The sequence below is a fragment of the Diplotaxodon limnothrissa genome, linkage group LG20 (assembly GCF_057381915.1).
Source record: "Diplotaxodon limnothrissa isolate DT_005_m linkage group LG20, D_limnothrissa_male_GT1.1, whole genome shotgun sequence".
Lineage (NCBI taxonomy): Eukaryota > Metazoa > Chordata > Actinopteri > Cichliformes > Cichlidae > Diplotaxodon > Diplotaxodon limnothrissa.
Window position 1 is genome coordinate 32,151,180 of NC_140615.1, and position 27,317 is coordinate 32,178,496.

Below are 27,317 nucleotides of genomic sequence, written 5' to 3' on the forward strand. Positions count from 1 at the left end.
TCTACATGCACAATAACCTCTAGACAGTTTGCATCACTAATAATCCTTCCACGCAGTATTTACTTTAAGAAATAGCATGAAAAACATCTGGGGCTTTCCTAAATCTCATCCCATGAGGTGTCTGCTGGTTTGATGTGCAGCTAAATAAAGGTTCGGTGACATGAAAGCTAGAAGAACCCCCCCTTCCTTTTATAAAAAAAAAAAGAGAGAGAGACGTCTAATCTGTGGGTGTTTTATCTTCGGAGCGCAGTGTGGTTTTGGCTCCAGCCCACAGGAGGAGTGGGAGCCTCCACAGGCTCGCTGTGATTGGCTCAGACACGACTAACTCCATTTTGGAAAACAGCTGTTTGAAGACACAACCTTTTCCCCGTTGTTTGCCGACAGTACCCTGAGAAGAAAAAAAATCACGCAGGTTTTTGCCACGCACTCTCTCTTCACCAGGGGTTGTGTTTTTTATACACACCATCCTGCTTCACTTTCGGCCCACTTCGGCGCGCTGCGTTTTTTGTCCGACTGCCAGGAAACTTAACTGGAGATCCATGGTGTTAGATTTCCATTGTAACAAGTGGATAGCAGGAGGAGACCCGACCAAGGTTAGTGGCGCTCTTTGTATTGGCGATGTTGCTCTTATGGCTGCTGCTTTAAAAATGTATTATTTATTGTTGGTTTGCGTGCGTAAAAAAAAACAAAACAAAGAACGCTCATGTTTGGAGTGACCAGCCGCAGGGAGCTGTGGAGTCACGAAGCGAGCCTTCTACATCATGTTAGGAAGGCATTTTCCAGCCAGCGCAGCGACCAGCGTTAGACAATACATCTTGATTTGCAGAGCTGTGCGTGTCCACTGTACACACACTGCATCCAAACGGTATACACACGAACGCCTACTTCTACAAGGGCTTATTTTGTGTTGAGTTATCTTGCGGTTGTTAAAGATTTTCACATTTTTGTCTCGACAGAATGAGGCATTCAAGTGTGTCTATTATTCTGGCCGCCTGCGTGCTTTACATGCATATGTGTGTGTGTGTGTGTGTGTGTGTGTATGTGTGTACAGTTTAAAGGGCTGGCATCCACGTCCCTCCCACACATTAGCTGCTGCATTCAGTGTAGCTAATGACAGACAGGATTGCTGTTGAAAGCCTTCACCTCCTCGCTCATCAACTGGGCTATTTCTACTCTGTCAATGCACCCAGATCACCCACCTCCCAGATCAACTTCGTCATCTATTTCCTTACTCAATCGAATAACGTGGGAGCGTTGACAGGAGGTTGCTTGCAAATAACCTGGCTGCTGAGTGAATTAGAAAAATCCCAGTCCAGTTTTTCTCCTTTTTAAAAAAAATAGGAAAGAGAAAGCAGAGCTGCTTGGAGATGGTGCTCTCAAGCATCATCATCAGCATCCTGTTGGGGATCAGCTTGGGACCCCCCACTTTACAGTGTTGCTGGGCAAGTGCCAGTGTTACTGGGCATGGGCACTGGTGAAAATAAACACTGGCTTCTCGCCTGCCTGGGGTGGTTTGCTTCACTGTCTACTGCGTGACTTTAAGTAAAAGTGCTCCCCGAGCCCAGTGCACAGTAATCCAGGCATAATAATAAACCAGGGGTTGTGATTAAGTCAAAATAATACAGCACAACCAGTTGTTTTATTGTCAGAGCCCGAGTGGGTAAGCAGAGGAATGAGCTTAAACTGCAAAAGCAGTGTTTGGCCTGCACTGATTTGTCCCTTTTTTCCTCAAGGGAACTGTTGCATATCACTACTGCATTTTCCAATTTTTGGAGAGATCGAATAGTAAAGTTGTGCATTATTCCTGTTTTAATGGATTAATAGTCATAAGTAAAGGCAATCATACTACAAGATAATGCGAAGAGAACCAAAAAATCTTAACATTTCAGTTTGCAGCCAGAGAATGTTTTACAGATGATTTCAAACTATTTTATGTTGGGTAACGCTAGACACATACAAATAGTAATTATGAGATTTTTGCATTTAAGATGTTAATGTTCCTTAAAAATATCACGTCCCAAAGAACTGGGTCACCTCAAGAGTTTAAGATTAAATCCTGCACAGTCTGTAGAGACTGATGTCGCATGTGGTTTTCTTTGGATCAGCTCTCTGCTGCTTCTTCTCCTCCCTTTGTACCAGCTAACCATACATGGTCTGTTATCTATCAAAAACGCCAAGGGGGCTGGAGAACAGCCAGAACAGAGAGTGCAGTGATGCTAGGAAACCCTGCGCTACTGGAGAGACACACATGCCCTGCTGACCTTGGACAGAGCCCTGCAGAGCTCATGCATTTCAATCAAATTTACACACAAAAAAGGCATGTAGAAGAAAAGGCAGACCACTTACCATTAGGATTACACGTCCTTGTAATTTGACTGTTAGAAAGACTTGTCCTGGGAGGCCTTTTAGTGGGTTACACATCTTCCAATTTGTGACACGGGCTTTTCGGAAAGCAGTTAAATCATGAGTAATCAGGTCAGGCCGGTGCAGTTATGATTGTCTGCAGTGCTGTATGGCCAGAGCTTTCAGAACCATTCTGCTCCTTTAAAATATGCCAGTAGATAGAAATCATATCTGCCTCTGCTGAGGGCTGCCAACTATAACATGACTAGCCTAAGAACATTTAGACTCCTATATCCCTGTGCTCAGCACCTGATTAAGCACACATGGCATGGGGTGGGATGTGTGGCTGTTTCTATCACTCTTTCCTTTTCTGTCTGGACAGCTTTGTCGTATTCCACTTGTCCGAAGGTTAAACCTGTTTTCCTGAAGATTTTTTTTATTGTTAAGACATTATGTCTTTGTGGTGCTTTAAATGGAACTCTAAAGAAGTTACATTCAAGGCTTTCCTTTGCAGTAAGGACAGGACTTTGCTCCATTTAGCTAAAGCACGTAATCTATTCTGTGATTTGGTTCAAAACGTCTGCCAGATGTCAGCCCACTGCCCAGAACCCTTCCTAACACGTTTAAGATAACAGGGACCACAAAAGCAACAGCCTGTATCTGAGTCCATAGCAGTGACTCAGTGTTTTAATACTAAGTGAACACAGTGCTCTTGGTCTATTTTTGTATGCTTCCCCCTGTATGATCACGTGTTTTAATGTGTACATATTTTGTGGGGATTTGTCAGTTCAGCTGCGCTGACCTCGAACCACATTCTTTGCCCTGTGCACGGAGGCCATAAGTGACTCTGTTTATAGCTTCCTGGCTTCCCCATGAGGAGAAAATGAGTGCATCACTCTTTTGTGTCTTGTGTGACAAACAGGAAGATGCTTCTGCCGAAGATGTCTTTCTATTATTTTGTCCTTCCACATAATCAAAGCCAAATTTCTCCTTTTTTAAAAATTGAAATTGAATTAATCACAGACTGTACCTCATTTCTTGGGCCATGGGTTAATGATGTTTATGGACACAAATCCAGCATGTGCCATTTCCCACACACAAACTAGGATTTGTAGGAGAAGAGCGCTTCAGATCAACACCCACATGGTTCATTCAATGTCATTTTCCTTTCCCGTCACTGCTCTTTTCACATTGTCGTCTGTTGCCGAGCACTTCTGAAAGTCTTATCTTGCTGGCAGTGCTAAATGAAATCATTAATTATCTTGGTAATGTTTAATAATGATGGTGGAGACAGTGCCGATGATGATTTACAGGTACATTTGATGACTCAAGCATAGATATGTTTTGTGCAATAATCTTTTCTGGCATCGTTGTATTTTTACTCAGTTGTATATAGCATTCGTATTCTATTTTTATCTTATTGTATATTTTTATTCTATTTTATTCTACTGTATATAGTATATTATTTTATTCTATTCTGTACAGCTGTGTACTGTATTTATTCTTATTGTATTCTAATTTTTGCGTCATAACTTTTGCACTGTCCACTTCCTGCTGTGACAAAACAAATTTCCCACGTGTGGGACTAATAAAGGTTATCTTATCTTATCTTATCTTATCTTATCTTAAATAGCCACAGGGTGCATAATGGTCACATGTCATAAAAGCTGTTATGGTGATGTTGGAAAACCTTGCCAATGAAGCATGGGCATAACAAAGCTGTTCACTGATGGGTCTAATGATGCCTTTTCAGTCTCAGAGATGCAAGAACTGGGGGGTGGTGGATGGGGCATTAAGACCAACAGAAACAAATACCTTGTTTACACTTAACAAAAAAAAGCCAATTGGAACACAAGTGGAAAATCACAGGACTTTGCTTTTTAGCTTTGCTTCCAGTCATGCCTGTCATGTGTGTTCAGCTCACCACTGCGCTGAGATTTTCTTACTTCAGGGCCATTTCATCTAGAAGGTTTAAGGGCCAGTTATTATTGGTCTTTGTGCCAGTCATGTGACACATTTGTTTAGCAAGAGCTAGCAGACAAATGATTAAAGAACTAATATTTATGCCATGGCTGTTCCAATGGAGCACAAAGTCAACAGCGACTTGCAAAAGAGCAAAGGGCAAGATTAAAAAAAGGACGCCCACATCCTGCATTCATGACATATTTTTCCCTTTGCTTCCTTGTAGGGACACATTAGAGTTTCACTACAAAATGAATGCAGCCAAATGCACCTCTGGAAGGAGGAAGGAGCTTCAGATTACAACTTGTGTCTTTGGTTGTTTTCTTCTGTTTGGCACGGTCTTCTTTTGATCAAATCCCCAAACATGCATTTCAAAAGCAAAGATTTACATTATCGCCTTAAGTCTGCGGTGTCGAACATAGGCTTTCAAAAAGACTTGTGCTTTTGATGCATAATTCTTTCTCAAAACTCTGAAACAAATACAGGAATTTGCCTGGCGCTAAAAGCCTTAATTGGCATTATTAAAATTTGTTTTGCTTTCAATGTACAGGCAGACTTTCAGTTTGTACAAAGGAACTGTTTGAAACCTAGCTGTCAAAAAGTTCCTTATTTATCTGTCTGATACTTTAAGAGCTTCATAATTATTCATTAGGTGCCTCCTGCTTGTACAGTAATTTAAATATTAACATTTTTGCTCATTGAATTTGGTTTCAGTCAACTCCTGAGGGAAATCTCTGGTACTTCAGCAAAATGCTTTACAAATGTTCAGCAGCTGGCCCCTTAACACATCTGTCAGCTCTTTGGTGATGAGCAGTTGGTCTACTGTAGGTTTTTAGAGATTTTATTTTTTAACTGAAAATAGCTGTAGTTGCCCAGAAAGAGAATCGTGGGCGGGAACCAGAAATCGCTGTCAGTGACACCCCCCCTTCATAGTCATTGTTTTTACATTGCCATTTGATTTTTATTTTTTTTTTTAATCTAAATTACAGCCACTTTGGGGCAATTAAAATATAATTTAAAAAGCAGTGCTCTATTCCAAAATCAGTTTTATCCTTTTCTATAAAACATTACTTCCTCATAGAGTCACAAGGCATGTTGCGCCTTAAAAAATGTAGTCAGACCATTTCTGACTAACAGAAGAACAGGAAGTGGATGCTTAAGAAATCACAACCACAAATGTACAAATCTTCTCACAGCATTGCCACCGTTTGATGATGTCTCTGGACTGCGATGGAGGCTGTGTCCTTAAACAGCTTCACCAGCTTTACATGGCCTCGTTTTGCTGTTGGGCAAAAATGTCAATGATGAGTACTCGATGAGCCAACTGGCAGCTATTTTGCAGCATTATTTTTTTTTTTTAAAGAGGGTCAATGGATCTGTTTTGTTAAACCGTGTCACTGCTGAAATGTACAGTAACAGCTCTGAAAACAAACTGTCCACAGTGCAATCAAACCGCATCCAGTCAGAGTGTGTCACACTCAAGAAGCTATTGGTGAAGCAATGCTTACGTGTCTTGTGGTTTTTCATCCCAACTGAAAATTGACTCCAACAACTGAGTCCAAAGCCTTGTAAAGACTGGAAACCAGTGTGCTGGGATAGGCTGCACCTGTGCGCCTCTGTCTACCTGATACATGGCTAGAGGAAATGGTTTGATACTGCATATCTGTTGCTATTAAAAGCCCCAAAGCTATTCCCTAATGTCTCTCAACTTCCAGACTAATGACATAGTTTGGCAGGGTCGCCTTTAAAACAACACATCTGTTTTTCAGCATTAAGCCTGTTGATTTAATGTAGCAAAGCTGAGTTACACCCTCTTTCTGAGGTGTTAAATAAACACAGTTTTAATCTGGTTGGAAGGGGACTTTTTAATCAAACCTTATTATGTAAATGGATTCCCATCCACGTGAACTGATGTGGAAGTAAAATTGATGCATCCCTTTTTTTTGGCCCAGCAGGTCGGTGGAGCGATGATTTGATGAGAAACCCCCTTCATAGAAAAATGAAAATGTACTTTAATCATTTTAGATGGAGTGGCCTGTTTCAAATTCCATGTGATCGGAATAAAGTGCTGAAATCGTTGAACTGTTAAAATGGCGAGAAGGCAAAAATCCCCTAAAGTAAAAAGAACACCATGATCTTTGGATTTTGACAGGGAGTCAGAAGCTTGCTATCTGATTTATGCTTTTATTTGATCCACGTCAGTATTTCTAAGGCTTTGTTTGCTTTAAAATATTTTATTGTTTCTGAAAAGCTTTTCATCTGAGTCCCAGAGGAGAGGAAACAATGAGTAATGTTGATAAGAGGCTACTTGGAAAAACGTGGAAGGGAATAAAAATGGTGATCCATTAATTAATGAACCCCATTGCCAATTGTTTGTTAGAATAAAACCAAATAAGATTAATTGCTTAATACGTAGATTAATGGCCTGTCAAAAAGCGGTATATGAGGCCTGACTAGTGTCAAACTTTTACCGACAACTGTGCAAGACATTTTGTGCGACAGGTGGTCAGTACAAAAAAATAAGTAAAGTTACATTTGGCACACCTTTTAGTTCCTCTCATACTTACTGATCTCCTCCTGGGCTGCCTGCTGTAGTTCCCTTCTTGCTGTTTCTTTAATCTGTGCTTTAGAGGCATTGTGCTACATTTGGCAAATGCAAACTCAGTTGTTAATTAAGGGTTAATATATATTAAAATAAGGCAAAGAAAATTATATTAATAATAAAGGGACTGACAGTTATCGCGGACGCTGTGCTGGACTTGCACTTGTGCTGTCTCTATAAATGCTGGGAATATATCAGTCAGGTGGTGTGCTAATTATCCAAACAAGTCCAGACATCATGCACAAACTGACTCCGTCATCTCTGGCTCCCCCTCCCTTTGCGGCTTGTCAGACACACACACACGCACACGCACACGCTGATGTGTTCTTTCACCTTGTTTGTACCTCTGAATAGTCCACACAGAGAAAGCTTTTCCTGCTGGAGTGCCCACAGCATCAAACACCTGGTTCACTTGGGCGCACACTGTGACTTAATGTATGTACTATGGTTTTGTCTGACACATTGTATTCTTGTGAGTTTGTGATTCAAAATTTTCTGACTACAGCCATAAACAGTGAAAATTATGAAAAATGCGTAAGAGTTACGGGAGTTATGGACATTCTGTATGAGTTGGCTCCAGAGGGATAGGTCGAGGACAAATGTTTCTGACATGTGAATATTTGCGTGGACTTATGATCACGTAATTCTCTCTGTTGTCAGACAAGCAACCTAACACGACATACAGTATTCGTATTTTAAATCGGACTAGCTTGCCTTTTTATAATTTAACAGAGGGCTTATGTTTGGCTGACTGTATTGGAATGTAATAGTATGTTTAATTTCATACAACCACTGTAATTGCCTGACTTTCACCAATAAAAGCAGGAAGGAGGCAGAATGTTTTTTTGTAACAGAGAAAATATTCTAAAATCTGTGCAAGTTTTTGCTGCAGAACATTATTACTGTGAGACCACCAACTGGTACAAGGGCCCTCTTGAAACAGTTGCTAGTTATTCTGTTACTGTTACTTTTTTTTCATGAAAGAAGCACATTTTGAGAGATTAAATTTGCTCATACAAGTTTCAGAATTGGTTAAAAAATTTGAAAAAAAGTCACTTTTTCACATTTAAAAAAAAAAAAAGCTTCATCATAAAGCCACTACTATACTTTATTACTGTGATATTTACTCTACAGTTTAAAAACCCTTTTCTTTGTTTTGCTGTTTACAGTCATTGTAATACAAGAAATTCCATCCATACACTTTTATAGATGTGCATCATACTTACATTGGTCAGTCTAATCTAAAGACCTACATGAAGCTCCTTTGTGAAGCTTTTAAGTTTATATTTTGATGTATGGTAATGGTGCCATGGCAAGTTTTGAGGTTTAAAGCTGATGTTGTTCCACTGCTGCATATTTTGCGCCACATCATATCATCTGTAGTAATACTGGTATATATTTTTACATGATGTAAAGTGTCATGGGTTTACTGTCCCATTGCGCACATGACACGATCCCCGGCATCTCTGAGAGCGATGGCCTCCATTGCATCAGCCTCTGATGATGACCAAGTACCTAAAAAGAGGGCTTCTACAACAACGTCAAACAATGCAAGAAAGCTGTTCCTGCTAACGGTGGAAACAACAAACTTGTTTCGGCACCCAGGCAAAAAAAAGATGATCAGACCACGAAGGCAGCTGAGAAATACAAGCAGCTAGTCATGTGTGGCCCAAAAATAAACAAATGGCTCCGCCAAGGATTGCTGGAGCACTCTCTAGTTACACTCCATATACCAGGAAGAGCAAACAGTGGGTTGAAATTACATGGTGGAAAAGGAGAACTTTAAGGAACTGGTTTAAACCCCCCCAAAAACAACTCAACCCAAGATGCAATATCCTAAGAAGACAAAATTTTGAACCTTTTAATTTTATTATGTGACAGTATAGTGGAGGCTTATGAGTGTAGTGGCATACCTAACAAGAAAAAGATCCCCGGTTCAGTGCCTGTTCAATTGCTTTGGGGGTTATGTCAGAAAAAGCATCCATTGTAAAAATCTGCTAAATCAGACAAGTGGAGCTACCCATGACGGCGAGCCCTTGTGAATAACAGAGCAGCCGAATGTAGCTTTCATTGTGGAGGCTCCTGAATAGTTGGAAGGTTGTTACTTTAGTTATTGCAAGCACTTAAATTTATGTATAAAGACTGGCAATTGTAACTAAATTGCCTGAAAAAGACTTGGCCTAAGCCTCATAACAATCTCTCACACTGCTTGAATCCGCTACTGTGAATAATGCTGTAAGAGGGGGGAAAAGGAGCTCCTTGGTGTTTTGTTCTTATTTGATGTGTGATGTGTCACTGTATATAATGCTAAGTCACTACTTAAACGGTGTAATGCTGCTCCTGCTACTGCTGACACATTGTGCCTATAGATTCACATTAAATGAAGTCTGTCATCAGTGACAGTCGCCCATTAGAAAAGGATGGAAAAAGCACGTAATTTTGTTTGCTGTAATTGATGCTGCTGCCCGCAAGCTGCCATCACCAATAAAATCTTCTTTCGTATTATTTTTTTCTGTATTGTCGTAAATATAATTATCACAAATTTCCTTGAAATATTTCAATATTGAAATATTGTATTTCCTTAAAGTATTGTATATCACTTGCCCATATGTAACTCTATATAATGCAGATAAAACTGTTATTATGAATTCATACCCTGTGATTTCTGGACTCTGCTTTTTGGATGCCATGTGGGGTGGAGTGCTAAATTATAAGCTAGCACTAGCAAATTACATTCATAAACTTTACAGACGAATAAAGTACTGGAATTTCATTTACCAGAACTGAAGCACAACAAAAGGCACCAACACCACAAACACCGCTGAGAAGTTCAGTTTAGCGAACACAGGTGCAGCATCGATTCGCTGCATCTCCATCTGTTAGGACATCTGTCAATAACTTCAGATTCCAGATGGATGGAAAAGAATTCACCCACCGTGTAGTGTTGTGAAGGGGAAAACTATACACCTGGACTATCTGTATTATCCATAAAGGCCAAAATGTTTTTGTACCAGGCTTTAAACGTTCTTTTTAATGTTGTAAAGTTTGGAATTTTAACAAACTTTGCTCAATTTTGAAGCCACCCTCAAGTGGCCATTAGAAAAACTGCAATTTTTGGCACTCGAGTGTGTGTGTGTATGTGTGTGTGGTTACTGTTCTGCACACTGTAAAAACCAAAGCTTTTCTGTATACCATCATGAATGATATGGAGTAAGGTGCAATGACTGCCTCTGCTCTTTCCTTTTTTTGTATCGGCGTGTTTGCTCACGAGGAGGGTGACATATGTGCCTTTGTATCTCCGTCAACTCAGCAAATCGAATCACATGATGCCCACATCCTCCTAGACTTGTGGGAGAAAAGTGTGATGATGTAGCTGAGTGGAATTACTTGGCAAACCTCAGATGCAGCAGGGCTGTCGGGGCAGGTGAGAGGAGCGAGTCGTTTTCTTCAAATTATTTCCAGTGCAGCATAAAGAGCAGCTGTGTTTGGTATAATCACATTTCTGGCTTTGGGACTGAGACGTGCCTGACTGTAAGTCATTTTCTGGTCTTTGTTATTTTATAAGAGAGAGGATTAATGGGTTGAGGGAGTTGTGGGTAAAATCCCTCTAACAGGTGGTGCATTAGGAAGTAGCCAATATATTGGTATAGTAGCCATTTATTCTGCTACAAACTGGTCAAATGTGTGCAGCTCACGAGCAGGATGTATTGTGTGTCTCAAGTTCTCAAAAAAAAAGTAATGAAAACATTGGAGCCTGTGAGGGATTCTGTCTTTATTTTTAAAAGCACAATAAACATGGATGCATTCCTTTTCTGCTTCTCTCATCCTCCCTTTTTTTCCCCTTTCAATAACCTCATGGATTTTCTGTCCTCATCTGCTTTCCATTCTCACCTCATCCTCATCATTTTCCTCTCACCCTCCCCCCCCCCCCCCCCCCCCCCTACCTTCATCACCACCTACTCTCCAGTCCCCTCACTTACCACTTGTCCTTGCATCGTCCTCCGCCGCACCGCCGCCGCCGCCGCCACCTCCTCCTCCTCCTCCTCGTTAGCTCAAGGGTCTTATTCAGCCTCCAGTGTGTGTGCAGAGAGTCTGGGAAAAGAGAGGGCATAAACAACACAGGCAAACAAACCACCTGCTTCCTGTTGAGGTCTCGTGTTGTTAAATGTGCGGACAGAAATAGAAATGGGCAACCTTGCAGCAGAATTAGAAAAGATGGAACGGACAGTGGGAGGAAAATCACAGACCTGCACAGCAGTTAAACACCACGCTTCCCTGCATACCCTCTGGATTCCAGAGAAAGAAGGCTCAATCACACCTGAGGACGTATGGTAATGGGGTGACAGGAACTAATTGGAGCTGAAGAAAGTAATTGATTAATTGACTGAGTTACAAAATTAATCTCCAGCTGAAGTGGCCCAAATTCAGTCTTCTTTGTGATTATACGTGAATCTTCCTCATACCGTACAACAAGAGCTGTCTTTGCTTCCACCCACACTAAATCTAATTTGTTTTGACCAAAAATATTTATTCATAAGTTATGTCAAATACAAACAAAGAAGAAAATCTTGGCATCTTAGAAGAAAGACACGAAGATTTTTGCCTTGATTTAACAGCTGTAATCATCATTAAAGCTGCTGCTCATTCATTTTCTGAAATTTGTTGATTTCCTAAGTGTTTCAGATTTCCAAACATTACATTAGCAAGCATTACATTTGGTTAAATATTTCTTTTTCACGCAGATTTACAGCTTTTCCGTCTATTATTGTAAAAATGAATATTTCCAAAATTTCAAGGAACCCAAGCACATTGAGAGAAAAATGTCAGATCCTCACATTTAGGGAGATGAGAACGTCTGCTTGGATAAACAATTGTAACCGTGTAGTCCAAATATGTTATATTTATTTATTTAATTTTTTTCAGAAAAAGGTATTAAAATCAACGGTGCAGTTCATTATTTTATCACTTGTTGTCATATTATTATCCTCTTGCTTAATAGATTAAAAAGTGATTAAAAAGAGAGGGACTTGACATTATCAAATTTTAAAAAACAAACAACCAAACTGACTTAATGTTAAAAGGGAACTGTTCTACTAATAATAGTACTATTAATCCTTATTTTTTTACTACACCAGGCCTTTGTGCAGCTCCTTAAATCAGCCACTGCACAAAAGCTGTTTTAGTTCCCTTCCCCCCTTCGTTCAAGCCAACCTTCTTCTGATTGGCTGCCTGTCATACATGCAGGCACGTAGGTGGGGCTTCTGTGCTTACAGCCAAAACTGTGTGCTCCAGATGACCATATTAGGAATATTCCTTTCTATGACATCATGCAGATCTAAGGGTGTAAAAAAAACTGTCTGAAACTGAACATTTAGAGCAGTCTGAAGCCTGAGCTTTTGGCTCACAATGTTTACTTGTAAATATGCTTATTATAAATGTTTAATGTGAGCATCCACCCCTGTAACGGAATATAAACAGCATGTATTTCATTGGTTGGTTGACTGAACTGCAAAAACCCAATAATGTAACATTTCAGTGAACAGAAATATATACAAGGTGTGGGAACATGATATATTTAACACCAATTTTTAACACTAATTTTTTATTTTCTTTTATTTATTATTTTTTTTTATTTTTTTACAATATTTTCACTAAATATTCTTTTCAGCTATTTTTTAGATGGTATAGCCGCACTAAGTCCTTAACAAATCAAATCCCCCTCGGAGCTGCTTTATATAGTCATGAATTATTTTGTCTTGTTAAGTAAACAAGACGGTAACTGTTCAGATGAGATAAATTTCAGGGAGCAGTCTTCTCTTTTATTTGCTTTGATTGTATTAGATGAGAGTGCTGTCTGTGTTTGCTTCTGATAGTCATTCATTATAAAATCGGTTTCTCCTGACAAATTCGTTTTTGTGACAACACTGCCCGTGAACAGTCTCATGAAAGATGAGAATCTAAGCGAACAGTTGCTGCAGCACTCTGAAACTGAGATGAGAGAATTTTTTTTCCCCCTTGCTTAGAAAGGGGGCCATAATCATGGCCTCATTTTACAGTCCGGTTGAAGCACCTGCTCCTGACTCAGCTATGAATCATGGTTGGCTGATGGGAATCAGTCACACCCATCCTATTGACACACACCCACACACAAATACAAACCAGGGGAATCCCTATAGCCTGAGGCAGAAAATGCTGCTACAGCAGACTGTCTCATATATCTTGACACTTCTCTCTACTGCCTGTGAAATACTCATTGATTACAGGTTATTTGGAGTACTGTGTTGTACATTTAATATCTCTGGTAACGTAACCTTTACTTACCTCCAGAGAGGCAAATGTGATCCCATTGTTTTCTTGTGGATGGGTATCGTTTGACACAGCAATATCATGATGCACCGGCTCCCCCTCCTCTAAAACGAGTATCGATTGCCCCAGCTGTTGCTAAGTGAGCTGTGCTAACAGAAGAGGACACAGTCTATAGTAGAAGTATTGTCTGTCTCTTTAGTCTTGTTTATTATGTGGCCCTGCCATCTGCTCAGCAGATGAAATAACTGAGTAGATTTAAAAAAAAAAAAAATCAATTTAAGTTGGTGTGAGCACACTGACATTTTAATGCCGAGTTAGAGGAGATCTGTCTCCTTTAATTAGACACATTCAGCAAAAGCACGTTATATAAAGGGTTTCCCTTTTCAGCAGTTGTTACTTTTTGAGCAGCAGTAATTAGTGTGGCTTATGTTTGATAAAATAAGTGGAAATCATGCAAGGCTTTGGTGTGATTACCTCAGAATGACGTTATAAATAAATGTGTAAAAGAATAGCTCAGCATTTTAGGAAACTGATTTAGATTCCTTTTCTGAGATGAAAAGTGTGCTCACTGTGAAGGACTAGTAAGGATTTGGTGCACAATCTGAAATGAAGTATGATGTAATGGTGGTCAGAAAACACTGAAAATGGCTAGTTGAAAGGGAATTCCACTTTACACATGTACTTGAGGACTGTGTATGAAAAGAGGATAAATAAAGTCCCTGCTCTAGTGGGAGCTCTGATAAATGTCCTCAGGTTGTGTCCCTTGAATCAACTTTGCTTCTGGTTGCAAATGGGCTTGTCTCTGTTCAGTACTAGAAACCTGAGGCTGTGTTAGTCACTAATGGCAGAAGGCATCAAAGGTTGCAGTGAAACAGCCAAAAACATTGCCATCCAGATCTTTTCCTAACCACTTGTCCTTTACGTCAATAGACAAGGGCATGAGGTCAGGACAAAAGGTGGAGGAAAATTCATAAACAAAGACAAAACTAATGCAAACCAAGTTGCATTAGAACCATCGCTTCACTTCAGTATAGCTCGGTATTTTTATTTGTAGTGAACTTTTCTAATGTCATCAGGAGATTTGCACAAGGCAACGACTTCATAACAAGCAGAATAAAATGAAGCAATGCTGCATTGTTGTTCACATATACTGTAGGTTTACACAAATACGTTAAAGTTCAAAATGTATTTACATGTTAGCAAGTTGCACAACAAGATGCAAAACTCACCAGTAATTTACATGATTTGCGTCAATCGTCACTGGTTTATTTCCATAAATGGTCAAATGGTGCGTCACATTGAATTGTGGCTTATCTTACAAGTGGCGCTCAAGTGTATCCTGTAGCAAAGGAAACATGGAAGCACCTTTCCCTAATGTTTAGAGAATTCAACTATTTAATCTTTAAGGTCCCCAATTCCTCTGTTTAGTCAACTAGTCTATATAAAATGAAGTATTGTTTACACACACAGTGATCGATCATGTTACTGTGACTATGAGGCACTGGCTTCTAAGAAAACCAAAGGGTTTAATCATACAAGTTTCAGAATGGGACCCAGAGCTGCTGCAAGGGAGACTCGAACAGTGACTTCTGTCTCTGAAGTCTATTTCTTATCTCACCAAGTGAACTGACCAACACTGATTAGATATGTGTCCAGAGAGGCAATTCAATTCAGTTTTATTTACATAGCACCAAATCACAACAGTCAACTCACGGTGCTTTATATTGTAGGGTAAAGATCCTGTGGCAGAATATAGTGTTTTAGATTAAAACAACAAAAATAACCCTATAAAATCTTGTAATACTACTCTGTGTAAGAGAGGTGGATGTTGTGTGGCTGTTCACAACCTTTCAGTTAGTAAATTTCTTGTTAATCAAATGTATTTAAAAAACACGTTTCCTTTATTGCAATACTGTGAGAAATATTTCTTGCTGGATGTGTTTGTGGATACAACATCAATATCGGGCCAATCAATATGATGTCAACCATGTTTGTTGGAAAGTCAGCTGAGTCAGCGGTCCCCAACCCCCGGGCCACAGACCGGTACCAGTCAATGAGTCGTTTGGTACCGAGCCACGAGAGTTGAGGCTTGGGTGTGATTTTCAGGGTTTTTATCGTCATTTTTTTTTTATCGTTTTTGCCGTTAACTCTGTTTCCCTGGGCCTTTTCCCATGTGCTATAAATAAGTCTTCTTTCTTTTGTACTAGTACTGGTTTTATTTTGTTGTTTTTATCCCTGACACCTTAAAGGCCGGTCCGTGAAAATATTATCGGACGTAAACCGGTCTGTGGCGCAAAAAAGGTTGGGGATCGCTGAGCTAACTGATCTGTTGTGGCGACATGCTGGCGTCTTGTGACCTCAACAACTAAGAAGGAAGAATGTTGAGTCATTACGTACCATCAGCCCACCTGAAACACTGATCCTGGCATCCTGGAGAACAAAATGAAGAAGACCTCATACTTAACCACACAGGATGCCTGTAACGTTTCGGATTGATTTTTTTCTGACCACCAAGACTTGTGTTGGTTTAGTAACTCGCTGAAACTCTGACCTTCTAATTCCCTGAAAGCCAGTGCAGCTTGAAGTTTCTCAGGCAGGGGAAGAGATGGTCGATCTGACTCCTGCTAAAAACAAATAGGGTCAGGGTTTCTTTTCTTTTCTTTCTTTTTCTATATTTTTTTAAGACATAACAAACGGACAACTCTTATTCACATACGTTTTGACTGAGCTTTGATCTTGGGATAATACAACTTCAGTGTTTTGTTTTTTCAGAATTACTTTAAAGATTCTACATGTCACCTGTCCAAGATAAAAAACAAAGAGAAATGCTCCTTAAATGATAATCCTGAAAAATACAGTTGTTATAGTCTAAGTATGGTGGACGAGTTCCGTAATTTCACATTCAAACAAAGAAACATCCAGACAGGCAACAGACTGTGGCTGGGGTGGATATCATCTATTAGTATCCTTTGGGCTTTTGGACAGGCCCCAATATTACTGATGCTTAAGTGAAGCTCGGTGATGACCAAGCCTTTCAGTCCTGGTCTGTGCAAATCTCATTCAAGTTTTGAATCTTTCCTGTATGACTGCCTCTCTAATGTGCAGACTGTATTTTTAGAGTCTAAAAAGATCTCTTAAAGCTGACTTGAGTTAAATAAACATGCTTGGGGAATTTTATTTAAATTCTAATCTAATTGATTTTAAATCAAATACATTACCACAAATCAATATGTTAGGGTAATAGGTGAATTGGTGATTTTAAGGTAGGTGTGAATACGAGCACAAATGGTCATCTGTCTCTGTTAGCCCTGCTATACACTGCTGATCTGTCCACGGTGCACCTCTTGTCCAATTGCAAGTGTAATATCCTGCAGGCCCAACGTAACCCTAAATCGGATAATTGGAAGAAAATGGAATCTGCAGACAAGTTGACTAATCAAGAAAATAATCTGCAGTTGCAGCCTTACTTGCAATGTGCTGTGAAGCGTTTTTCGAAAACGCCTTTTCCTTTTTTCATGTCTTTGTACAGGCAAAATGCTTCATAGTAAAATCTTTAATTTGTAGCTCTTCTTAGAGGAATATGATGGTAGTCAGTGTGGGAGTTGGAGTCATTTTTAATGGTGGAGAACTCATTTTGGAGCAAAGCCATTCATATGTGTGTTTTTCTCCAGCACTGATCTCTCTTGAGAAACAAATGCTGGGAATTGATCTTTGAAGTGCTCAGGCTTACGAAGTGGGGAACCACAATTTAGCTGCTCTTCTGCTTGCCTGCTGAGATAATCTGTCCGAGTGAGATTGATTTTTGATTTGGCTGAAGCTTTCTGAAGATGCAGCTCCTTTTTGTTTTATTCATAAGTTCACTCATGACTCTTCCACAGTAGCTGATGCTAATAGCCTTGGTCAGCCTTCTTATCTCCGGTTCCTCAGCTGATTCATAATGCCTTAAGGCGTGGGAGCTCAGTACGCTCATTTAGGATGGCAATTATATGAGAGTGGCAGTGATCGTTCTCGGTATCTCCGCTCAGTGGAGAGGAGATGGGAAATTGCATTGAGTATCCAGTGTTATCAGTGATAATTCTGCATGTCTGACAGAGAAGATGGAGGCTTCTACTGTGACTTAATCGTAATCCTCTGATTTTAGTGCCGGTGTGAGAGAGAGGTGCTGAAAACCTCTTTACAGCAGCGTCTTATTGTCTCCTCAGCAGGGAAAGTTTTTCCCAGTGCACAAGTAAAAGGCTACTGAAGAGCAAAAGCTAATGGGTTGCCAAGTTGCAATAGTCACTTCACCAGGGGAAATTAGGTCTTCCCACCCAGCCTGGGTCCTATAAGAAGAGGAAGGATATGGGGCACACATACACACAAAGTTGAATGGACAGAGCTTTTATTTATTTATTTATGAGAGGAAGACCAGGGAGGAACAACAATGCTAATCCTGATGAGGAAATACAGCTCCTTTGTGTTTGGAGTGGGCTTGTTGTCAAGCAAGCAGCTGCTGACATCATGTGAATAGACAGTGCCCAGACCACATTTCAAGGGGGCTGAGAGGCGGCGAGCAGGAGGGCAAAGAGCTGAGCACACTAGTGTTATGGTGCTCTCAGAGTGCAACGCTCTGCACTGGAGGGTGAACCGATTCAGGAGCGTTTGTCTTAAATACTTTGTGTCTGTGTGCAGGGACCTGAGAGGAGATGAAGCAACTCTGATTACTTTGGTAAGAGAGACAGCTTGACGTTAATTCTCTGTCACCTGTTTTAATGCACTGTTTGTACGTAAATAAAACAAAGTTTTAGTATGTGGAACTGCAAGCTAGTAAAGATTCAAATCAAGAAGATGTTTGTGGTTCTTTATAAATGTGGAAAAGTGACAAACTGGCAGAAATTGAAATGCTATATATTTCAAGCAGTTTGAACAGACTCAGCTTCTACATTAGAAGGATTGGCTTCTTTAATTTGCTTATAATCACAGTAAACTGAAAATTGTTGTGTTCTGGATAAAATGAAGTCTTCTCGCAGGCATCTGGGAAGCTCAGACTGGCATTGTGTTGTTAATATAGTAATTATTGTGTTCTCTGTTGTAGCTTTCGTTTGGGTAATTATTTTCAAGATTAATCTTCGTTTGTTGGAGGGTTAAACAAATACACACAGAAGGATCATTTTGATGTCTTTGTACACCCCGACGTGTCCAGTGAGCAGTCGAAACCCCAAAACATTAATTTTACTGTTTTACAGTAAAATAAAAGCATCAAATTCTCACAAAAACAGTTGAACGTATTCCTCTGTTAAACCTTGCTAGATTGCAAATACATTTTCTGTCAGTCAACCAGCTGTTTAGTCAAACAATTCTTGTTAACATGATTCATTTGTTTGGATTTTATTAACTCTAAACCACCAGAAATAGGCCAGTGGAAATTTTAAGATGAGGCAGATGACTGTGATATGGAGAGTTTTTGCCTACTCAAGGACTTCTCAAAAACTAGTTGACTGAGTTGAAGTTGGACAGGTAGATGGCCCTAATGGATGTCAGAATCAGCAAAGAAGTTGGTCTTTGTGTGGGTTATGGCAGATAATACAAGCTTATTACACACAAATCAGGCTTAAAAGGCTCCGCTGGGACTGAAGTGATCTTGCCTCTCTAATGGGCCCAGCATAAGTAACTGTGCTGACTCATATTCCCATAGTGAACTCAAAGGCTTTTGTTTCTAATATCTACATGCCCCAACCTCTCCGGTTACATGTCACCTCACCCAGTGTGGTCACAGTTCATGTTTAAACCTGTCAGAACCCTCTCTGTATACAGTTGATGTTGCTGTTGTACATGTTTTCTTCAGCCTTTGCTTTCATTCACAATAGGCTAAAGTGTATTGTGTGTGTGGGATAATACTGCAGGAATATGAATTTGAATTGGCATGTTTCCCTGAAAGTGATTGCCTACATCAGAAACTGTTGACAGATGCAATGCAGAGCAGGAAAAAGAAGGGGAAAGAGAGGAGTTCAGCTTGTGAGCTGGGATGTGGCAATTTCCCTTGGAGTGTTGAGTTGTTATATTGTCTCAAGTGTATATACACACACACACCTGTGACATTTGTCTGGTGGCAGTGTTTCCAGCTGCAGCAGTGTAGAGTTTCCCTCTGTGTACTTGCCCTGGGTTTTCGCATAAAGGCGCCTTTTTAATCAAACTAGGACATGCACTTTAAGAGCACCATAAGTCATAATTCCTGGAATTTAGTACTGTTGACATTTCCACATGAAAGCGGGGGATGAATCAAATCTGTGTGGAAGGTGGATTTGTTAAGCGTACTGTACAGTGTATCTTTAAAAGGCCATCTAGATATAAGGGGCAGGTCTGCTTATCTTCTGGACTTTTCATCTATCAGGCAAAAATGCCAAACAGTTGCTAGTTTCAACTTTGTAAACATGAAGGTTTGCTGCTGATTGTCATTTATTATAAGTTTAGGATGAACATGCTTTAGTTTTGGGGTCATGATTGAGCACTTTGAAGGAATCACCTTTAAAGTAGGTTGGTTGCATGCAACCAATCAAACAAGACCTGTAGTTAACTACTTTTAGAAGAAAGGTTCTTGAAGTTCTTTTTTTAAAATGTATTTATTTTTTATACAATACCTTGCACCTTAGTAACTTTCCATATCCATTTGCATTATACAAATCGCGTCATGTGAACAACAGCCGCAAGCTCCACTGCTTCAGTCAGTCGAGCCAGCGCCACAAAAACAAGTTCATCATCGCAGTTGGTTGTGTGGATATCGGTATCGAGTGAGATGCACCACCATTAAACCGCTTCCATCACAGCTGAGACCAGACAGTCAGGCACAGAAGAGTGTAAACACCAGCTGAAGAGCAGAAGGCATCATCACCATCATCATCGTCATCCCTCCATGGAAACCTGTTAATAATCTCATGGTAGGATTTGATCCACATGTGCAAGGAAGCCAACTAATTAAACAAACAAATGGCAATTAAATGAGACTTCCATAAGCCATATAACAACTGGGCTGGTGGAGAAGAAAAAGGCATAACAAACCACACAAGTTCAGTCATTGCTGCACTGAACACACAGTCAGTGTTCGCTGTTTGTTCGATAGATCTCCCATTAAAATCTTTCATTCTGTGTAGAAATTGCACTCATTAGGAGCATGCCTGAGTGATTGTTTTATAATGTGATGTGAAATCGTTGTCTTCATAGAGCATCAACTACAATTTAAAGAAACTGATATGCTGGTTTGTCTATTAGCTTTTCTTTTCTTTTCTTTTTTTTGCAGAGGATTAGATGAGAGGCTAGATTGTCTCATGTTTGCTTTGGTGCATCTGCTCACTAGTCCAGAATATCACTCCTGACGTATTATAACATGTTGGTTTAATCACGTTTGACTTAAAAACATAAAAACAACAATTTGCATTTTTATGGGGAGGTTATGAGACAGCTGACAGCTGGAATAGGCTCCCGTGAATCTGAACTGGATAAACGGTTAAGAAAGTGGATGGGTGGTTATGAGACAGAGTGCTTCTTGGCTCGGAGTATTTTGTTACCTTATGTCAGATCCACGCAAGCCGTTTTGCCCTGAGTTTACAACAAAACAAGCTAGCACGCAAATATTTTTCACACATCGTCTTTGAATATTCATTGGAATAACAAACATTCTCTTAAGTGGCTGTAACAATAAAGAGTTTACAGTAAATTAGCGTCCCTTGATTTTATTAGGTACTAACAGCTCTTGGTGATAGTTTTTGGAGCTGTAGCCTGTGTTTTCATTTTGCATTGTCATTATGCCTCTATTGTGTATGGTGTTTGCTCCATTGAAGGAAGTGGGAATTTTCCTTCCTGTAATTTGTCTTCCTTTTTTTCCCAGTCAGCATTCAAAACCAAGAAGATATTCAGTTCATACTCTTTAAAACTGGAAACACTGCTACTTTGTTAAGCAATTTAATTTCAACAATTAATCTTATTGTTTCATTTTTAAACAGTGTTAACTACACAGTATAACATGTGCCCAGTTGTGCACCTTTACCCACTAAACTACAATCTCAGGATAGGTTTGAATATTATGGCACTTACATAAATTTACCACAGGATTAAAACCACCTTCCTAAACACGCATATAGAAAAAGGTCAGGCTATTTTATAGGCTAGCCGTAACATGATAAAGCAAGGTGAAAGACCCCGCCCATATGTTGTTCAGACCTTCTGTTTGTGAGGGGTATTCAATCAGAAGAAAGTAGCCTGAAAGTGAAGGGGGATGGGCCTCAACAGCTTCAAACATTGGATAAGGTGATGTGTTGCATCAAGGTGATTGTGAGATACAATGTTTCTTTAGTAAAGTCCAAGAAAAGAAAGTAGCATAATAGTCCACTTTAAAGGGAATTCCTGGACCTGAAGTTTCCCATCAGAACATTACATTGCTACTAGATTATGTTTCCCACTTTGCCCGTCAGTGTTTTGTTTTTTGTTTTCTTTATTGTGTGTGATTGATTAGCACTAGTATAATATCTCTTTGTGTCTTTGTTCAGTGTAATCCAGAAATAAAGGTATAGGATTGAACTTGCTGAAAAGAAAAATCAGAAATTTCACAGATGTTTTCCTGCTAATATCAAGATTAATTGGTGGTTAATGAAAGCCTCGATTGTTTGGGCTCCAGGAAAAGGTGGTACTTTAGGTGTACTAATGAACCTGTGAGACACTGGTCTCCCACGGAGATTTTTAGTCACCAATGACTGTATAGCTCTGCTATCTAGATGACAATCTATCAGAGGATCACACCACCATCTGCTGTCGTGAATACAGAGTGGCTCTTGTGTTTGGTAGAAGCACTCAGGGAAATGCCAGTAGTCCAGAACTCAGTGACATTTTCAGAGGTACTGCTCTTACCTACGGGGGCTTACAGCCTGCCCTTTACTGCAGATTTCCCAGTCAGCATTGCCTACATCTGCAGCTGCTACTGACCTCTCAGTGAACGACCCTGGGTGCTTCCTTTTTGGCATGGTGCACACGCACTGTGAAAGAAAAGAAAACAATTGCGGGACCCTTTGAACGATACAAAAGGAATGTGAGTGAAAGAGTTTGGGAACAGACTGGCCCCAGGTCAGCGTGTCGTTTCTGCGTCTGCCAGCTCATTTTTATTCCCCTCTCATTCCTCAACTCGCCCTCAAGTCTGTTAAAGATTCATGGCTTTGCTGTTTAGCTGTTCAGTTGTGACTTAACAATGCTTCAACAGAGAGTTAAAGTCTGTAGATGTAGTCATGTATGCTGCACATACAGAGCAGAGAGGTCTTTGCTCTCTGTGCTAGCCTGTGGGGGGACCTTCAGGGAATAAAGCTGTAGGAGAGCAGCAGCTGTGATGGCATTTGCTGGCAGTCTCTGGGTTTCCGTGACCCCATGTTTGCATCAGAGGACTACTTTCTTATCTTTTCTATCACTTTCTTTTCTGGAGCAGTATTATTATTGTTCTTGTCTCTGAGGAATACTGACTCTGTAGTGTCTTAGTGGTTGGCGGTGTCCATGACCTAGTTAAGTATGGAGTGAGAACAGGAAGCAGAAGAGGAATAAAAAGCTAATGGGAGCTTGATTTGGTTTTGTTTGTTTTGTTTTGCTGGGACTCTTTCTGGCCACATCCCTGCTGGGGGTTTTTTCTTAATGAGTTTAGGTTTTTACCCTTGTTTTCCACATTGACTGGCACTCTCTCAAGCTTTCACCCTTTTCTTTCTTTTTTCTTTTGTAAGTACGTTTAAGACAGACAAATTAACTCTAGTCGACAGGCCCCACTGTTAGTGAGACCCCCTTTCCCCAGTGTAATTAGGATGACCAATTAGCACAGATGTTAAGAGTGTCATTAATTGTATACCAAAATAGAAATTGCAATTACGAACACCTTCATTAATCTGTTTATTAATTTCCTCTTGGTGATCCCTCCACTGTAGAATTGTTTCTAAGTAGCTGCTTTTTTTCTCCGTTTTGGTTATTCTTAGTGATTTTTCACTTACTTACCAGTATTTTACATGTCTTGTTGGCTATACCGAAGTAGAAATGCACAGGATAAAGTGGAAAAAGTACACCCACGGCTTTGAAAGGAGACAACACAGTGATTTATTTGCTTCTTGCAACACTTCCATAGCCATCTGACACCCCCTCCTCCCTCTGGCAGGTGTAATGAGAGCGCTGGTCATGGGCAGATGATGGATGTGGAGACGTCGTATTCAGACTTCATCAACTGTGATCGCACAGGCCGCAGGAACGCAGTGCCCGACATCTCAGGAGAGGGGTCAGTAGCGACCAGCACCAGTGAACTTACCAAAGACATGGCAGAGATGGACCTGAAGGCTGCAGGTCAGTAATGCCACATCAGAATGAATGTGTGTTATACAGTGTGAAAGCAAATCAGAGAAAATAAGCATATAGTTTTTCATATTACAAACAAAGAATTTGCTTGGCAAGATTTAGACTGGCCGACAGTATAAAATCCAAAGACTGTATGTAAAAGATGGACATGACTTTGGGATTGCTCATTTGTTTGTGGAGCCTTAGCCAGTTGTTAACGCTACATAGATATCAGTTGTTTAGCAAGATTAATCTATTTATTTATTTGTTTTACAACATTAAATGTAGGTTTCTTAATTTGGAACATAATGACAAAAAAAACCCCCAAATAATAATATTTAAAAAAACAACAATAGGTCCTTAGAAGGTATTAAATCATTATAATACAACTTCATATGAACGGTAACATATGACACATTGCACCATGTCATTATTTTTTTTTAACAAAAACTGAGCCGAAATGCAGAATTGTGCATGAAGAACTACCGTAAGTGTCCCTCATGATTCGATAGCCTGTAGAACCACTTTCAGAAGCAAGTGCAGGCATGCATGATCAAGTTTCAACTTGATTGCCAACGATGGCTGAACCTTTCTTCTTTTGTCTCGTCTGTCCAAACCAGAAGTCTTGCGGTTTGTTCAGAAGCAATCTTGCAAACCTAAGATGCCATGTTCTTTTTATAGACAAGAGACTTTCTCCTGGCAACCCTTCCAAACAAACCGTACTTGTTCAGTCTATTTCTAATTGTACTGTCATGAACTTTAAGGCTCGTTGAGACCTGTCTGAAATGACTGAAATGGAATTCTTGGGGTTTATTGTAATTTTTCCGAGCATTGCACAATCTGACCTTGGGGTTATTTCACTGGGACATTCACTCCTGGGCAACATATTGGATTTTTTTCTGCTGAATAATCTTTGTAGAATGATAGACTTATTCAAAGTGTTTGGATATGGCCTTACTGATGCACAGAAATAACTGCTTCTTTAAGATCATCATGTTGGCTTCTGTATTTTCATTTTTGTTATCTAATATTAATAAATCACAGCATGCTGTTTTTTTATGTTGCTCATCTGAGGTTGTATTTTAATTATTAACTAATTTTAAAGGAATTTTTAAAATGATGTTCAGAGGTGTAAAACGAGTACGCATGAGGCACAAGGTTAGAGTCTGTGGTTAGACCAGTTTGGGTATTTGGTTGACTGTAAGAAAGATTAATTGATGCTGATGAGACGCCACTTAAATCATTTAAATGAATTAAAGTCTAAAAGTAAAGAAAAGTCACATTTTCTCCATCCCTCTGTGATTACAGTCAGGCAAATAAAATAAAGACATGGCTTTAAATCTGAGAAGGAAAACTATTTTTGAGTCTGTTGGAGAACAGCAGTGAGAATGTTATAGAGGCCTGAGCTACATGAAGATTTCACACTACTAGAAGTCCTTTGTTTTGTTGTTGTTTCTCACAGATATCTGTAAAATTCTTCCAAAATCGCACCATTAATCTGCCAAATCTTCTTTCTGCCAGACCGGAGCTGAAAGAACTGTTGTGATTTCTACTCTGAAAAAAAAAACCAGTTTAACCACAATTCATCATCCTGAAGCTAGTTGAGAAGAATTCCTGCTTATCTGTGCAAGGCTATTACTTTGATCTAAGCCACATTAAAGTCTTATCTCTTTGACAAAACACCGCCTGTACTAGATGCACCAAAATATACCACAGAAACACAATTTCACTCAGTTTGTGGTCTCGGTGAGATTTGATTGTTGTCTCAGTGTTAAATTAATTGTAACTGCAGCACAGTGACACATCGTTGTGGCATCCTTCGGTCTTAGTCAAAGGTCTACTTTTTAAGAGGAAGGTGTCTTAATGTCAGTTGTACCAGACTGCATTGTTGTGTGTTACACGGTTGTTCTTGCTGGTTTTGTTTTCAGTCAAAGACAATTTTCCCATAAGTTGACAATTAAATGACCGAGATAAATCAAACCACAGGATGCTGATATTGTGAGAAGAGTCAAAGCATACTAACACTGGGCTGCTGAAGGAAGTTGTATTTCCTTCCTCAGGATTCTCTTACTACTTGGATTGCCGTATCTCTTTTAGAGTGAAATTAAAAGTATCTTTCATTTTTTTTTTCTCCCTGACCTGGCAGGAGGAGACCCAGGGTCCTCCCCAGCCCCAGAGGCGGAGGGCTCCAATAGCCAAGCTGCCCAGGGAAGCGGAGGCCCATCCTAAGCTCAGCCAGAGACCGAAGGGAGGCAGAGAAATGTAGAGAGGAAGCAGGTGAAAGTAGAGAGACATGGAGTAAGGAAATGGAGAGTGTTGGTATTGGTTCTCTTGACTGGACATGAGGACACTTTCGCTCACTGCCGGCCTCTTTGGAGCTTCAGGGGCTCCAAATGTTCGCCTTTTTATTGAATCCGATTGTACCACGGGGAACAGAACAGAGTAGAACTGACAGCTGAGATGCTGCGCTTTTGCTTTATACTCTGTTAGTTATTTATATTCCTGACGAGAGAAGAAAGCACAGAAACTTTGGATTAAGGTCTGCGGAGATGGACTGAGCTAAACAGAATTCGTTCATAACAACACTCGAAATGTTGCTCCAGCCTAATGTGGGACTGTCATGGAGGGGTATTCATTATCATCTGTTTGTCATTTTCTTTCTATGTGTGTGTGTTTGTGATCCTGGTGTTCAGTTTCACCGTCGAGTCTTTTCTTTATATATTTACCAACATAGTCCCCATTTTACTGTCGTGTATGGAAATTCATATTTATTGCTAAATGTTCAGTGATAACTTTGTGATAGCAATTTTCTTTGTGTAATAAAATACTTATGAATTACTGCAACGTTTGTATTTTATGTTTTTGTTGATAATTAACTATATTTTGCAGGTTGCCGTACTTAAAATCTGAACCAGAGCAGGCATAGAAGTTGTGAAGGTGGTGACTCTCAGCCAAACCGGGATTAATGATTTCGGGGTTAAGCTGCACCAGAACCATAAATAAAACTGAACGCTGCTTTTGTGTTTTAGTGGCCACAGGAAGCTAATGTTTACATTTCCACATAGCTTGGCCCCTTACTCCCATTTATCTCTTCATACAATAAAGAAATCTTTAGTTACAATATTTGGGGGTTACGAGGCTTTTGATAAATAATTAGATCACAGAGTTTACTTCATATTAATGATCGGGCTTCCTTTGAAAGATATTTAAAGTTACTGTTGATTTAAACTGTCACAGAAAATAAATGATGGCAAGCAGGAACATTTTATAGTAGCTTTTATTTTGTTTTCTTATAAATTCCATAAATGTGGTTATAAATGGATGTGCTTTTTTTAAAATTTTTTAATAAATACATACATCAAACAAGAGTAAAGAGAGTAGTTATCAAATGCAAAACCATAGTCAGATGTTGTCTATCTAGGTAACAGTAGTGTGCCACCTAGTGTACACATGTAAGGCTAAACTTTTGGTATTGAGCTGTGTTCGCCTGACACGCCCTGAAGTTTTGCACATACAAGGGAAAAAGCACATGTCTCTAACACTGGATTACGATACTTCACCTGCAACTGAACAGTGGATATTGAAAGTGAACTATATTTTGCAGTTCTTAGCCTCCACTGCTTTCAGTTATCCTTCATGTCATTGTTTTCTTCAAACATGAACGTTTAAGGTGTGAACTACAAATAACCACCCCTATTTTTCCTTTTCCAGTCTGGTTATGTGTTAAACCTGTTACTTAGAAGTGTAATTGTGCATTCAATGCTTCCCTGATTCTCCTTAC

General features: G+C 39.8%; 1 protein-coding gene and 1 long non-coding RNA gene across 3 annotated transcripts; one reads left to right on the plus strand and one right to left on the minus strand.

Moving 5' to 3' along the window:
• The first annotated feature begins 264 nt into the window (after positions 1-264).
• On the plus strand, positions 265-26,316 carry pkig (protein kinase (cAMP-dependent, catalytic) inhibitor gamma). The gene is made up of 3 exons (XM_085345192.1): positions 265-593; positions 23,364-23,545; positions 25,683-26,316. Exons 2-3 carry the CDS (start codon positions 23,392-23,394, stop codon positions 25,763-25,765), a joined length of 237 nt encoding a protein of 78 aa, XP_085201318.1. The 5' UTR covers positions 265-593; positions 23,364-23,391; the 3' UTR covers positions 25,766-26,316.
• Positions 4,199-7,095, minus strand: LOC146611250 (uncharacterized). Of its 2 annotated transcripts, none has more exons than XR_014905004.1 (3): positions 6,873-7,095; positions 6,181-6,292; positions 4,199-5,587 (listed from the first exon to the last, which is right to left on the minus strand). It is a non-coding gene; the product is annotated as an uncharacterized LOC146611250 (long non-coding RNA). The 2 variants fall into 2 exon arrangements; XR_014905005.1 differs by having other exon boundaries at positions 6,181-6,945; positions 7,040-7,088.
• Positions 26,317-27,317: the final 1,001 nt, after the last annotated feature.

Coding starts and splice junctions, on each gene's coding strand:
- pkig (XM_085345192.1), top strand. CDS start 23,392: ATGATGGATGTGGAGACGTCGTATTCAGACTTCATCAACTGTGATCGC. Junction 23,546..25,682: donor GATGGACCTGAAGGCTGCAG/GTCAGTAATGCC, acceptor CTGACCTGGCAG/GAGGAGACCCAGGGTCCTCC.